We start from the raw sequence: 15,971 nt of genomic DNA, 5'->3' as shown, positions 1-15,971 counted from the left end.
CGGCTGTGCGGGGCGGAGAGGGGCGGCGGGAGCTCAGGGACGCGGTTATAAAGCATACTCCTAAAGATATTCCTAACTGGGAGCTGAGGAAAGTGCGTTGTGCAGGTGGTTTGGTTTTGGTTTGGGTTTTGTTTTATTTTTTTCCTGTGAAACAGCACTTGTATTTCTTGTCTTACTTTCTCTAGCTTTTCCTTGGATTTTAAACTGCAGTGGCACTGTTGGTGTGATAATTTGTATATCGAAATAAGTGGAAAGATTTTGAGTGAAGCGAGTTGAGGTTATAGGTAGCACCTATAGGTCGCACCGGTGCTCAAACCGGTGAGTGAGGCATAACTTTTTATAGTTGAGCTTAGGAGAGATCAGTAATGTCAGAGGATTAAAACAAAATTATAAGACTCTCTTACACACACTACCTCTGTAGATAGTGCACATTAGGTTGCACTTCTCTGTCCTAAGTACCTGTGTTCATAAGGGGGAAAATGAAAAAACGCAGAGGCACTTATGGATAAAAACTCAGGAAGGAAGACAAAAGCAGCACCAAGGCCAGTGTGGTTTTTGTTTGTGCAATTCAGGTCTCCTTATCCATCTATACAGTTGGTTTGCAAAAAGTAAACAAATTTCATGGTGGGTAAAGAATAAGGCAAAGGTTAATTCAAATTTTATAAAGCTACTAGAGAAATCAGTGCCGTCTTCCTCAAATACTCAGCAGCATGCCTTGGGAAAATGGAGTGGACCAAAGAAGGACACTGACACTTGTTAGAGTTAAAAAAAGTTTAAGGCCATTATTTTAAAGGGATATTACTGATGTTCTATAGTAAAAGTTATTAATGAAGTATCTTTTCTGGAAATATTGATGAAGGCATTTATGGAAACAGTTAAACCAAACAGACCAACAGAACAGTGTGATAATACCACAGCTACGTGAAATCATTTGCATCAGCAGCTCCATTCCCTGCTGTTGCACACAAACTCTGCCTACAGCACCTTTCTTGAAGTGATCATGCACAGTGTTACAGCTCGTCAGGTATCCTGCTTGCATATATATGCACCTGAGAGGCTCTCCAGAACTGTGCCTCTTTCATACTTAGACCAAATTTATTTTGGTTTCAGATTTTTCATGTATGAGTGCTCTGACAATATTCTTCAGTTTAATAACACCTTGCTTAGATGTTAAAGGTTGGATTAGTTTTAGCTCACGCTGCTTTTGTTTATGTAATTATTTGAATCTTGCTGCTTTTCTTCCAGAATCAGGGAAGATCAGGCAGTTTAGTATTCTCCTGCACAATTTTAACTCTATGGAATGTCTGGGGAGAATACTATGTGATTAAATAATAGATGCTTAGAGATGGTGACCTAGTGGAGAAAAAAAATCACCCCTACTTTTTTAATAATAACTATATCAGATTAACTGGTGTGGTAGGTGAGGAGATTCAACTGATACACAAGATTCTGATTTTGATAAAACTTTCTACATTATCTTCCCTGTGAGGATTGCATTTCAAAGATATGTTTCTTTTCTTTTTAGTTCTCAAAAGGATTAAAAAGATACTATAAAATGTTATCACATGCTTGCCAAATTAAAAGGTTATCATTGGAGGTAAGGTAGAAATAATGTGGGCTGTATTATTGTGAAAAAACAGAAATGTCGTTACAATATGGAGGAACTTGTCAAAAGTAGAGTAAAACATGAAACAGGATTCTTCCTGTGTACTCAGTCCTCAGCTGGAGTAACTTTTTAGCTCTGTGGTGCCATTCTGTTATGGTGCCATGTGGAGGTGATGAAGATGAACTGTAAAGTCTAGAGGAAAGCAACAGAAAAGGTAAAGCTGACATTCCACCTTTCAGGAATGCTTGAAGGAATTGACTTAGTTTATTTTAGAAGAGTCCGTACAGTTCTGTACGTTGAGAGTGGTGATTACCTTTCACCACTTGGGAAAGTACCCCCAAAAGAGATGATCATGGGTTAGGAAAATGCTGCTGTTTTTAGCAAAGAGCACTGTGATATGTAACGAGGGTTTTTAAAATGAGCTTGAACAACCAAATGGCATAGTTTGTCTCAGTTCTGCTTCAGTGCTGGAGCCAGGACTTCAGCACCCCAGGCCAGGCCTGTGGTGGTACTTTTGGCCATCCCTAGTGTTTTTGCAAGATTTTCCATAGGTCATAGCAGGAATTTTTAAGACTGGTTTCTTTGACTTTGTACTGCCTCATTTCATTCAGTTCCTGTTGCGACAGAGCTCTTTCCTCCAGACACAATATTATATAGAGAAATATTCTATTGTATTTCTTCCCAGGGTTTCATGTCTCCCTGCCTTAAAATTATTCTCCCTTGTGAATACTTCAGAATGTTTCTGACTTGCTGCTCAGTCTTCCCAGGGAATAAGAAAAAGGAAAATTCATGCAATTGTCAGTTACCCAGCTGTCTATGGAGCTCTGAAGGAACCTCTGAAGCTGAACAGAATTGTGCTAAAGGATCAATTACAGCAAAAATGACAGTGAATCTAGGCAAGGAATCAGAAGGAGCATGCCTTTGCAATCCTTTCAATTCTGCTGAATTTGTTAATAATACTGAAACCAAAGGTTTCTGTTAGATTATTACATTCTGTACATAATTTTCTTCTCTCTAGACTGATGCAGGATTATTCTTCAGTACTGCTGAACTTTTCATCAGTACTATGTTTGCTTTTTTGGCAGGAAAAAAATCAAATGGCTTTCATATCTTGCCTTTTTATACTGCATATTTGAATGAAAAATCCCTGTGCAAGAATTGCTGAGGCTCCAAGGTCAAAGACATCCTAATTCAAAGAAAATGGGTGTCTCATTACACCTCCCCACCCCCCAAAATATATATATGCAAAATATTTCTTACTTTTTAGTGTAAATTATTCTGATAGTTTTATATTTGTTCTTTTGGTCTTGGGGCTGCTAGAATATTTCACCGGAGAAGGAATTTTTGTGGTTGATCTTTAAACCTCATACTGGGAACAGCTTTCAGAGTAAGATGTGAAAATCACAGTTTTCAGTCGTACTTTCTCAGTAGCTGAAAAAAGTGTTTCTTCGTGAGCAGCAACGAAACTGTAGGGGCTAGGACTTAAACTTGCAGGAGACCTTGATTTGTGAATTTTTCTGTAACTTTGTAAACTTCACAGATACAGTATGTCTGTGTGGCATAAACAGTAAGCATGCAGGAGATTGTGATGTAACCTGGTATGGAATATCTCAATGGCTTGAATGCAATCAAATGAGTAGTCCCAAAGCATTTCTGACGATGGTAACATCTGTGTAGATACTGGGATGAGCTCCAGCAACCTTACAGGTGTATCTGAAATTTGCTGTTGCAGTAGAGGGCTGTGCCACCTCTGTGGTAACTTAAACATCTTTGTGACCTACATTGACATCTCTGTTTGCTGTTTTGATTACAGGAACTCTTTCCTTATCACATAAAACTTAACTTACGAGTCTTCAGCATTCATGGCTCTATTATGAGAGACGCTTCAGTTTCTGCTGCTTTATATTCCACAACCAGCTCTACCTGAGCAAAAGGGATGTGTCTGTCAATGTCATATTGCTGCAGTGATGCTTCTGTAAGATCCTGAAAGAGTAAGGCTCCTTGGCTTGCTGCTGGCGCATCCAGCATCAGAGCTTCCTTATGGAACACCAAACATGTCAGGTCACCTCTCTGGTACACTTGGAATATTCGAAGTCTGCTGGAAGTTATTTTTTTTCCAACAAGTTTAAATGAGGGCTCTGTATCATTAAGGAAACAAGTTTGGATTTCAAAATTGCTAAGTAGTAACAAATGTAAAACACATGTTAAAACCCCCCCTATTGTTTCATATGCTCACAGCACTTTCCAAGACTTGCCTTTGTGGTTGTGTCTCCACCTGATTCTAGGCAAGGATTTTTCAAACTCTCCAAGCGGCAAATTGAATCTATAGATGCAGTTCCAGTTCTGTCAGTATGTTACAAGGAAAAAATTATGTTCTGAGTATCTGAAGGACATTCTAGCAGAAAGAAAATATAGTCTGAGGTTCATTTCATGATTTTTATTGCACACCTAAAATAGGTATATCACACTGTGTGTATGGTAATGAGGATTTTCAGATTTGCACTATATTACAACATTCTCCATACCTACTGCTGTAGATTTTGACCTCCTTTCATTTTTCTGCGGTTTTGTGGGGTTTTTCCCCTCATCCTGTAATGACTGCTTTTACAAGTACTTTGCTTCTCCTTCTGGATCTTTGGTGTTTTTCATGTTGTGCCTAGTATTGCCAAAGGGGAAGGTACACGTAGCTTGGAGTGCTGAAAGATTTTACTATGAATAAATATGATTCTAAAATCTATTTCCACTATTGATTATTAGCACAGACTGTACTACAATGCCATCTACTCTGCTGCCTTGGACAGTGCAAGTTTACTTTGATAAACACTTTGTCAAGGGATGCCAAGAATGCATGTCATGTACAGGCCTAGGAAAAAGGTCAGGTTAGAACAAGTCCCTAAAAATGCTGCAGCAATGTGGTTGGTGCTTCCAGGCACCATTAGAGAAGGTCAGTGGCATCTCAGACTCTCATTAATGAGCCAGTTGTTTTGACAAACAAAAGCAAAACAATTTTTCGAGACATCAGGACATGAAATTTCATGTCCATGGATTACTTTTGTTCACTGGTGTGAAGTCAGGGTTATCTAGGAGCAATGACTGATGCCCAGAAATGTTTTGCAGATATATGAAATGATATTTTGTTCTTCTGTGAGTTACTTAAAGTGAAAATTTGCAGGGTTAATGGGTTAAATTTTCATAGATTTCTTTAACTTCAACATTTCTAGTTAATTTCAAAAAAACTTGCTCAGTTTTGAGTCCCGTAGTATGCTAAATACAAGGCACACTTTCCCCCACAGATTCTGGAGGATCTGCCTGTAAAAAGATGACATGAACACTGGAAATACAGAGAGTTTTTCTTGGGAGTAATCATGATTCTGAGATCTTTCTGTTGCTTATCAGTGTCTATGAGTAGAAACTGTTATTACGTTATCTTCTGATATTGTTTGAAGAAGGATTATTGCAATCAGTATTTTTCAGTTTTAGATATGTCAGTGTTATTGCTAACATCTTTCACTTTATTGCCTTGAACAATTCATAATACTGAGTTGCAGGACTTTTATTAATATCTGTTACTTCATGTAACTTCAGAATAAATTTTGACATATGCAGAACAGTTGATTTAAATGTTAATACATTTTTGAGAGATGAATAGAAATTAACATTCATCTATGAGAAGAAAATTCTGACTTCTGGTATTTGTAGAGAAATTTGGACTGCCTGTAAAAGTCACAAGTATTACATTTGCAGCCTAGAGGAGCAATAAATACAAAACTGTTTTTAGAATTAAAAGTTGTTGCTCTCAATCAATGACTAACAGAGTGTTGCTTTTATGCTTCGGTGACTGGTATTATACATGTAGGGTCTCTAGGCTTCTGATGAGAGGCTGTGCTTCTGCTTTGCATCTCCTGTTCATCTATGTGTGTTTGAATCCACAGTGTGGAGCTGTTCCAGACGAAGCCAGCCTGGAACTGTTAGTGCTCATGTGGAAGCCAGAGTGTTCAGGCTGAATGGGCTTTTGTGGAGTCCAGTTTCTGCAGTCTGAATAAGCTGACTTCCATCTTTCAGTTGACTGTTAGGTCTTAAAACTTCTGAGTTCTCCTTTTGAATCAAGGCTGTAAATTTTTCATTTTCAGTCTTTGAGAACAGTTTTCCAGATATATGTGACAAACAAATAGGCACTCTTTAGTACTTCAGAGTTTCCCTCTGTTTCGTTTCAAAACATAAAGGGTGCATTTGCATTGTTTAATGCTGTTAGAATGGACTAATCTGGCACTTGGGGGGGCCTGAGGTTCTCTGTTGAGCCTCAAAACTGAAGAAGTCCAGACTTGCCTGTTTTCACAGACAAGTGTGTGTTTAGTCCTGCCCTAGGTCTCCCACTTCTTCAAGGGGTTGTGATGGTAAAAATGTAAGATTCATATTTATTCTACTGAATGTTTAATCTTCATTTCTTGTCCAGGATTAGCAATAGGGAAACAAAACTTATTCTGGTTTCTTTTTATGTTCTTTCATGCACGTTTCAGTTTATTGCAGTTTTGATCAGGGCCTAACACATCACAAGAATACCAGCTTGCCACAAGATGTAAACACTTTCTCATTGTAGTTACCTTGGCTAGATTTGAACCTGTGAGTTGTGGAAATGATCATTTTAATAAGGAAATAAAATTTTGTTTTTTAGAAGCTTATGAAGAAAATGAAGAATGAAACTGCAGCTCAACCACCAGGACAGACTTGGATTTCAAACAACTGCAGCTGCAGAGTGAAATTCCTTTGCTGTCTGACCAGCCCAAGCAATGTGTGTAATGCAAAATGACAATGATGTGGCTGAAATGCCCTTTTTTGCTCATGCTCACATTGAGGAACATATGGGTTTCTATCTCTTCTGCATTATTCTTGATTGGTTTCTATTACATGCATTTTCTTTGGTTTAAAACCTATTATGAATTGGACATTTCACACAAAATTGTGAATAATAAAATAAGAATAACAGAATAACAAAAGTTTTGTTTTCTCATAAGACATTGAATAGTGAGATCGAAAGGTTATGGACAGGATTTTTGTTTTGTTCTCTGGCCTGTAGCTATTCATATTTGCAATCTTTAAAATCATGGCTTTGAACATTCTCTTACTGAGCCAATTAACCTGATACCTTGGGCCAAGTTTAATATTCTGCACATGTTCTACATGCTGTGCAAACTACACTCTGTTTTATCAGTCAGTAACAATTGTCTCCAGTTTATATCAGCAGCCGTTTCCTGAAGACCAGCATGGTATCCATGTCATCTACTGCTGGATTTCATCCCTTTTTGGGTGCAGTTCAGCCTTTCTACAGTGTGTGATTCTAGCATCTGCATTAAGTCAGAGCATTTGCTTACTTGGTGTACCTTTGAATGAAATAACTCCTGATGGATGCATGGGTTTGGTTTCTGTTTTCCCCCAAAGGAGACCTCTGGTGTGAACCTAAAGTTATTTCCATTTTTTTGTAGACCAGAGGTAAAGGTAGACCCTCTTTTTCTTCCATTGAGGGTGAGGAGAGGATTTAGTAAGTTTCTGAGAAGACGTTGCCCTGTTTTTCTCTCTTCTCTGCAGTTTCAGTGTTACAGCCAAGTTCAGGAATGGCTGTGGGAAATAAACTTTTGAGAGTAAGAGCTGGCAGAGGGGGGCGCTTCAGGTTAAGATGACTTGCCTGGTCTTTTCTGGGACTGGCAATTTGCCCTGCTACTTTATTTAGGGAAAAGAAAAGAAACTTCAGTCTTCTGGACTGCCAAATTGCCATCTTTCACCGGTCTTGCACTGCACATCTCACAATTCTTTAAAAGGAACCCCCAAAATTCTCTTTGGTGTGATCACTGCAAACTAAACTAAAATAATTCACTACTGCTCTAGTTTTGAAGCTTTTGATGAATAGCTGGAGAGTTCTGTAGCAATAGTCTTGAAGAAGAGGTTACAAAATTACCATGTTCCTTCTGTGTATACATATCATAACATCTTCTAGCACCGCGTGATTGGCGCTGGCAGCACTAAACATTGTGATTTGGTTAATTTAGGGATTTATGACTTTGTAATTATCTTTCACAACTGGTACTGTAGTAGGAATGGCTTTCTCTAACAACAGGGATGCCTGTGACATGGCATTTTGCTGGTACTGCCAGAGAGGCAGTTTCTTATTCTTTTGTTTAACCCAATGAAGTGAAGCTGATTGCTTTAGATTATGCAGGAAACTAAAAAAGGGATCTGTTGTAAGTCTTAAGTTCTGCTGGTATGAGCCCTCAATGACCACCCACTGTAGCTGGTGACAAACACAAGTATTTCCCATCCTGTGTGGTTCAGGGGATCAGTCTGATGCCATCTATAACTGATTGCATAACATACTTCCCAGTGGAGACATGAACAAATAGAATTTTTAAAAGAACGTTATTAAAGAGAATTTTATGTCATTTTTTTACATAAAATGTTTATTGAGGTTGCTGAGTGTATGTGACAGATGGTGCTCTTATGTCACATCCTATCTTTCATTTTGTTTTGGAACATGCAAGTCTTCCATGCATGCATAATTGCATTACAGCATCGTAGGGGTTTTTTTGTGTACTCACTGAAACATAAAGGAATAATCCAATGTGGGATCTTTAATGGGGGTTGTGCTAGCAGTGCTATTAAGCTGTTTGCTTTGGTGTTAAGTGCTGGCTAACTAGTATGGTTAATGATCTTTGCCTCCCTAAGTTAAACTTCAGGTGTAAAGGAAAAAATGAGAAGTTACTATCATTTCATCAACCTGCTGAAAGCATTCAAGTAATGAGATAGATGATGTTCACTACATATTTTTCTTCTTTCTGTATTGTGCAGCAAATAAAATTAATAGTTCCCTCACAATAAAAGAATGCAGGTATATATGAACTTTGCAGCTTGAGTATCCTTCAGATGCCAGTGCCTTAATATTTTATCATGTACATTAAGTATCTGATTCTAAAATTGTAATGAAAAAAAATATTAATTTTTATTATACATGACATTACTTTTCTCTCTTCAGTTAACAGGAGAGTGAACTTGATCCTGACTTCATTAGAATGGTGCCAACCTAACTTATATTTATATTGCATCCTGAATAGCTTCTACTGTCTTTTTATGCCTGGACTAGTGGATGGAATATACTGGACTTCACTGTTGCTTTTGGGTTAGATTGGGCAAATTTGTACATTGTGCTTTTTTAACTGAAGAGTGTTTTGCAAAGAATGCAGAGATTATCTCTGTTTTACAGTTTGGGGAATTAGAAAAGTATGTGAGGCATACAGAATATGCAAAGCCAACAAGCCAATAATGGTGCTGGAAATCTTGAGTCTTACCCTGTTTCTGATTACTTTGACTGGTGATTCTTGCTGTTTCACTGTTGTCTGTAAATATAGCCAACTGAAATTAAGGTAGTGAGGGCATCTTCCCTCACAGTGCAACTGAAAAGAAACAGTTAAAGCCAGGATTAGTAGTTCTACTCCATGCATTGTCAGTCACCGAGTCCTTTGCTACCTTTAATAGTATTACAGTTGCATAAATTCATTTATACCTTCTTTTATTGGCTTTTGAACACAGTTTTCAAAAAGATAATTGACTGAATAGATGTCCATTGCTGCTCTGGCTTGCGTAGATGAATGCAATTCATGCTCAGGGCTGTCAGCTGACTATCTTGACATGCTGTTGGTTGATTAAATAAGTGCTGAATATGACTGATTCTGGTTTGGTTTTGCAGTAAAGTCAGACATCATCTTTGGTTCTTTAGAACATTGGTCAAGTGGGCTTGTAAACATATTTATATTCTTTGTGTGCATCCTGTATTTTGCAAAACTATTTAATAACTAAGGTCCTAACCTTCCAGCATTATGCTGTGTAATATTTCAGCAGCATTTGTATTTTCTTGCAGCATCAATGTGCTTTGTCTCTGATGGTACTTAACTGATGTTTCATGGTAAGATAAATCAGCCATTGCAGTACTGGAAAAGTAAAGGCAACTGTACTGGTAATGCCTGATAAGCTAAATGTGCCAACTTGTTGTGCTGCTTCTGCTGTGTGAAGAGCAAAGGTACATCACAAACCAAGTGGGTTTTCTCCTCTTAGTAGTACCAAGGTGTTGTGAGTAAAACTGCAGCATCAGCCCAAAACCTGAATTCCAAAACAGGAAGTGAGAGGTGTGTGTATCAACTTCTCTGCTGTGTGTAGCTGCAAATATAAAATGCACTGTGTCGTGAATGGTTGCTGTCAAACAAGGGATAGGATATGATGAGACAAAGTGAGTAGCACGTGACTTATTTCATACAACAACCTTGCAAAAACTTGATTTTTCATAGTTGCAGTGTACATTACAGAGTTTTCAAGCTAAAGAATGTAATGTTTCCTCTTTAGCCTGCAGCATGGCTTTGTAAGCCAAAGTCTTCCAGTTGTCCATATCGTGTCTTATAACAGGATATGCTCCATGCAAGTTTATTGTTGGGCAGATTAATTTTTAATTGATGTCACATGTGATTGCTGCTTTCTGCCTGGTTTAATAACTGAACCACTTCTAGTGCAGTTGCATTTGCCTTGCCATAGACATTCTTTGACAACATGCTAATATGAAAAAAAGGCAATAAGCTCTGGTTTGTAACAGCCATAAACTTGTCTATAGCATTTCAGATTTGTGTTTATTAGGACTTAAGTTTATTAACATGGTGGCTGTAAATTAACATAATACTTGTTAGGAATTAAAGAAGATCAGCTAATGAAAATTTATGCTGAGGCATCAGCCATGTTAAAATTCAATTACAGTCTGATCCTTGAGGTTTTTAGCATTATGTTCTACCATATCTTCATCTGACAAATCTTCTGATTTGATTGAATAAATCTTGAATAATGTCCAAGTTCTTTTTAACCATTTTGAACATTTTATTTTCTGCTTTCTGTTATTTTTTTCTTACCAAACTACTGACACAAGGAAGACCTTTCTTTTTTTTTTTTTTCCCTGCTGAGTATTTTGATGATTCAATATGAATCTCTTGAAACATTTATGGCACAAGTATGATGCCATCCAGTTTTTGGTCATTCATATTTCTAGTTGCTGGACTTGATACTGTAGGATGATTTTCAGATTGGCTTTCTGACATTAGTGGTCTGTGGCCTAGCAACTGGGTGTTCATATTGCAAAATTTGTGTCTATTTTTATTATCAGCTAGATTTTAAGGCTTTTTGAAAGGGCCAGAAAGAGGCTCTGGAGCCTTTAACTCCTGGCTGTTGATGAAGGGTTTCTTCTTCTTTGGTTAGAGTACAGCAGTTCTGGGGTACCAGTCTGTACCTTACCAGTGTCCAAGTGTGTGCGTGGAGAGAATGGTTGTGAGTAATTTTACCTGCTTGGTGGGAAGTAATGCAGTCCTGCAACTTTGAGAATCAATAAGTGTAGAAGGCAGGTTTTTGTTTCTAATTTCTAATCCTTTGTAGCCGCAGTGACATGAACTTCCATTTCCCGGAACGAACGTGCACTGTGACTACCTGCACAGCATAATTATAACAATTCCTGGACACAGGCCATTGCTGCAAACCTAATATGTAGTAAGAAATCAGCCAGCAGTGTGTAGAAAACAGCAGTTCAGCTACAGCCTGTAATGAAGGACTGTAACAGCAGAGTTGCATGATGAAAGAGGGTGGTGGTGGTGGGTTTGTTTGAATTTTTCTCCTACCTTCACTCAGGTCCTTAGAGCTTCCTCATGCTTCCACTTTCCTTAGATTGTGTCTCTAGATGTGAAGCCTTTTGGCCTCCTATGCATCTGTATTAACAGAGAACAGCAGACACTGTGAGGTCAGAGCAGTAGCAAGGGACCTGACTCTTACACAAAGTAGCTATATTTCTAAGCTAATTTTCAAGTCTCTTCTCTTTTTAAACAATACTTGATCTTTGGATGGTCTATCCATTTCTAATGGTAAAAATACATACACAGTTTTGTGATAGCACTCTCTCATAAGAAATAATAATACAATAATTTCTTATGTGGGTATGAAGTCCTCCCCTTTCTCCCTTTATTATTCTTAAGCTTCACAGGCGTGGAGGAAATTGCAGGATAACAAAGGAGTTATAAAAGGATGGGTGTGCTAGATGTGATTTCTTAGCCTGGGTGATAATATGTTATTGAACTATAGCTACAGTCGTGGTCTGTTCAGAAGCTTAATTAGATCTGTTACCCACAGACATCAGAGTAAGTCAGCGTGGCATTGTTACTTCCCCACAGAGTTTGAAAATTTACGAGAATAAAACCTGTGGCAGTGAGGTAAAGGTTCCTTTGCTGCCATTATGTCAGAAAACCACATGGGGAGGGAGAAGAAGGGGTAAGAGGAGAGGAAGTCCCTGGAAAGTCTGAGTTATGTAGAGCTCTCTTTGTATGAAGGAGGAAATGTGTGAAATCCAGGCTCAGAGAGTGGAAGAAGGTACCCACACTTATTTTCTAAAGTATTATTTTTTTCAACTCCTGGTGTTTTGTTGGAAAAACAGCAGAGTCCCTTGGTAAATGAATTGGGTCAGTATGCATGGTATTTTTTGTAGGTGTGCAAAGCGTTCTTTTCTTAACAGTCCTAACATGTCTGTTTTCATTCTGTTTTCAGATCTATCTCGTTGGAGGATCTTTTGGGCTCCGGGAATTTGCTCAGATAAGATACGATGTTCACAAACGACATGGCAAGGTAGTTTAAATTATTTTCTTTGCTTTTAATTTCCTTATGCCTACATGCTGCTTTCTAAAGAATTGATAGGGCAAGCAAACTTGGTGTAGGAGATTTGCCTTTCACTGCTTGGCCCTGAGCTACAGCTGAGTCTCACAGGCAGTAGGCAGAGTAGGTGACAGTAAAGGGGCTGACATGATGATGAATCCTTTGCCATCCATGAAAAAATCAACATAAATAATAGAAACATTTTATTCGTTTGGTTGATTGCAAGTGGCAATTGTGAATCCTGAGAAGGAACTGCAGCATGTCTAGAAGGAGGTTATTACAAGGGTACTGTATCCAATTTAGACTAAGAAAACTGATATTTTAAAAGGTTCAGTTTTCAAACAATTCTAGGCAGTGAGCCTTTAATGTTAGATGGTTTCCGGGGCTTGGCTGGGCATTGACTGAGACAAGCAGGTACCTTTGACATTGTGCTACATCCTGTTCTTTAAGCCTTGTGAAGGAAACAGGAGCTAGTCTCTACCCATTGTGTCAGAATATCCTGTATATAAGAAGCCTTTTTTTAAATGAACCTGAAACCTTCTTTCTGAGGGAAATAGCATGTTTACTAGTGCTACTTACCCCTCCAAGTGTAACACTAGTTTCAACTTGCACATGAAATGATCTGAAAGGAATTTGTCAGTTTAGCAGAAAGTAGTATTGGCTTGCTTTCCTTGGTCTGGTAATATGCAGGTCTGCTATTGCAATGCAGAGGGACTTTCTGGTCTCTCTTTCTGGTTTCTCAGAGGTGCTGACTTACAGGTTGCACAAAGCTGTTTTAAAAACTCTATGCAACTTTATAGAAAAAAACGTTGTGCAGGACTCTGAATACTGTCACTTTCTACTGTGGTGAAATCTTTGAGATCCTGAGCTGTTGAGAGTCAGGAGGAAAAACCCCTTTGTTTTGTCTTATTCACTTGTAGACCATGTAAATTACTTTAATAATTTCTCATTGTTCTCTGTGTTGCAAACCTGGCTATGGCCTTCCATGCACCATGTGGCCCACTCCTGCTCAGAACTGTATATGACAGAAACTGTAGATCAGGGAGAGTAATCTTACAAATATTTTCTCTAGTGCAGTCTTCTGGGTAGCTTTTTTCCCTACCATTTCTAGCCTTTTAGGAGTAGTTGGAGCCTTTTAAGTTTTTCTCCAACCAGATGGAGATCACAATGGGGCAAGAATTTGCCTGTTGTGTTTCTGTTAGTTTTTGGGTCAGATTCATACTCAGTGTATTGCATTTGACCCCCATGATCTGAACTGTGATAGGAACTCACTGGTAATAGTTGTGCTAATTCAGGTCTATGTGACTCTTTCTCCCAGCATTTATAATCAAGGGAAGCATTACTGAATTAGTCAGTAGTACATGAAAGCTCTGAGTGGAAGCTACGTCACCCTCGAGTTCTTAAACTCTGAAAAGCTAGAAAAGGACTTCTGGTTTATGCTCTAACCAGTATTACTCAAGTCTGCAGCATCTCTTTTGTGTTTTCTTTTCCATGCAGTTTTGTTCAGAAGCAGATGACATTGAACTGAAGAACAGTGCAGTATTGGCTCAGAACTAGCAACACCAACCTTGGGCTTGTTTGTAGATAGATTAAAGCAATGTGTTTCATTAATTTCTGTTTCTGTGTCCATAAAACAGAGTTGAAAGCCATTCTAATTCACTAAATAAGACAGCCAATGAGACTTGAATGTATTTTAATGGATTTAAAAATCTAGTTTAAAACGTACATGGAACTCAGGAAAAGAACATTAATATGAGTAATTTAAAAGTACTTTTAAAATCCTGATGCTTTTCTCTTACAGCACAGTTGGAGTATTGTAAATCCTTATCAGAACAGGGGCAGATGGACTAGTGCTCTTATTGGGAGGGTGGACAGTTACATGCAATATGCAATAAGCAATGAAAGAAATAAGATTTTTTTTTTGTTACAGCTTCTCCTTTAGAGTAATAAAATTATTTAATTAAATAACAGTTTTAATACAAGGAGCTCTGAAGACTTTCACAGAATTTAAATGAATTAAGCTTGATAGTCCTACTATCAAAAAAGGTAGGATTAATATTTACATTTTACTGCTAAAAAAATGGAGGTTGCACAAATCTTAAAGCAGTTTAGGATTCATAACACCCAAGTGCCTGTCTTTTTTTATTATATTTTAAGGATGTGCAAACTCCAGTATGTCACCTTTTGTAAGCATGATTCCTGAATGTATTCTTGCTAATTCTACTGCTAAAAAGACAAAAATTAAACAATCCTGTTGTGGTAAATCTCTAATACATTTCAGATGCCAAACTATGATCCTTTGCCTTCAAAAGTACCTGTTCTTTTCCTTTTTCATTCTTAACTTCACACTGTGCTTAGAGGGAAACCACATTAGTAAGCAACTTCTCAGTCAACAGTGATATTCAAAGGCAGCACCGCAGTGGAACTGCTGCTATGTAATCTGTGTTTCAGTGACTGGGGGGCTAGCTTCCACTTTGGATTCCTGTGCCTTAATGAATAAAGCTGCAGTAGTTATAAAGACTATGTTATTGATGTCAAACTGACTTTTGAAGAACATTCCCTGATAAAGGTATTAAAATCCAAGAGAAAATGGTTGTTTGGACTTTGAGGGAGTATGATTTGGTTGAGGTGCATTGGGCTGGGGTAGCATTAGGGTTGGGAGGGAGACAGCCTACAGCTGTAGGGGGAGTGGGGCTGGGAAAGGGCTGGCAAAAGGAATTGTGTCCTCTTGTTCATTTGGGCTGTGTTTTGGGATCTTGGAATGCAGCTCAGCCAATGCTGAGGATAGAGAGAGCCTAGAGCTGCAGTTGAAGAGGAGCTATTAGAATGTAAAGAGTAGATAGTTCATCCATTTAGTTCATCTTTGAATATCAGGACCTCAGATATGGCCATTTCTTGCAAAAGCAAAAAACCCACATTTATCTTCTCAGGATACCTAGATCAGTCATATTCCCTCAGCATAATGAATGCCCTCTGTTTAAAAGAAGCTTGCTGAGGCTCTTACTGATGTAATGCTTGTTTATGCAGCTCAGAATTCTCCTGAAACTAATTGAGGATTTCTCCATTATCTGTTGTTGCCAAAATGTCCATTAATGGAGAAATCATTAGGTTAGGTAATTGTTCACTTTCTGGGAAGAATTTATGCAAATCAAAATTGGTTACAGAAAACCAGGTATGCTTATGGGAAAACCCGGTATGCTTATGTGGAATTAACAGGGAAAAAATTAGTAGGTTTGTATGGGCATTGTTCCAGATGCCTTTATTCATAAATGGAAGACTAGGCTCTTTCTTTGTCTTTCTTCTTGTGTATGTAATTGGAGATGTTTATATTTTTTTACTGAAAATGTAATTTCTGTTAAATATACAGAAAATGGTTTTTTTCAACTATATAAGAATCAATTATTCTTATATACTGTTCACCCATTGTTGTCATTCCAGGTGTTGTATAGACTTGCTGATTCAGATTTAGTTTTGGATATAAGAATCTTGGAACGTGGGGTGTGTTCTGTACTGCTGGCTAATATCTACTGTAGAGAATTGAAAGGAAGTGATATATTAACTCTCTGGAAAAGTTTATGCTTTCGTCCCATCAGAAAACCTTTTAGAGTAAGAGAGTTTTTAAGCTCCAAATGGACTCTGTTGAAGAAGTATCATT

The 15,971-nt window shown here is 38.0% G+C and overlaps 1 protein-coding gene across 1 annotated transcript in view; it reads left to right on the top strand.

The window, feature by feature from the left end:
• LOC102034611 (cytochrome c oxidase assembly protein COX16 homolog, mitochondrial-like) overlaps positions 1 to 15,971 on the top strand; it is a 45,305-nt gene that overhangs the window by 443 nt on the left and 28,891 nt on the right. The window contains exon 2 of the mRNA XM_031064816.1: positions 12,212 to 12,289. Coding sequence (XP_030920676.1) covers positions 12,212 to 12,289 — 78 coding nt within the window. The remainder of the gene's footprint in view (positions 1 to 12,211; positions 12,290 to 15,971) is intronic.

Source organism: Geospiza fortis, unplaced genomic scaffold (assembly GCF_000277835.1).
Source record: "Geospiza fortis unplaced genomic scaffold, GeoFor_1.0 scaffold54, whole genome shotgun sequence".
Lineage (NCBI taxonomy): Eukaryota > Metazoa > Chordata > Aves > Passeriformes > Thraupidae > Geospiza > Geospiza fortis.
Note: the sequence above shows the minus strand (reverse complement) of the source record. Positions and strands in the feature narration are given on the sequence as shown.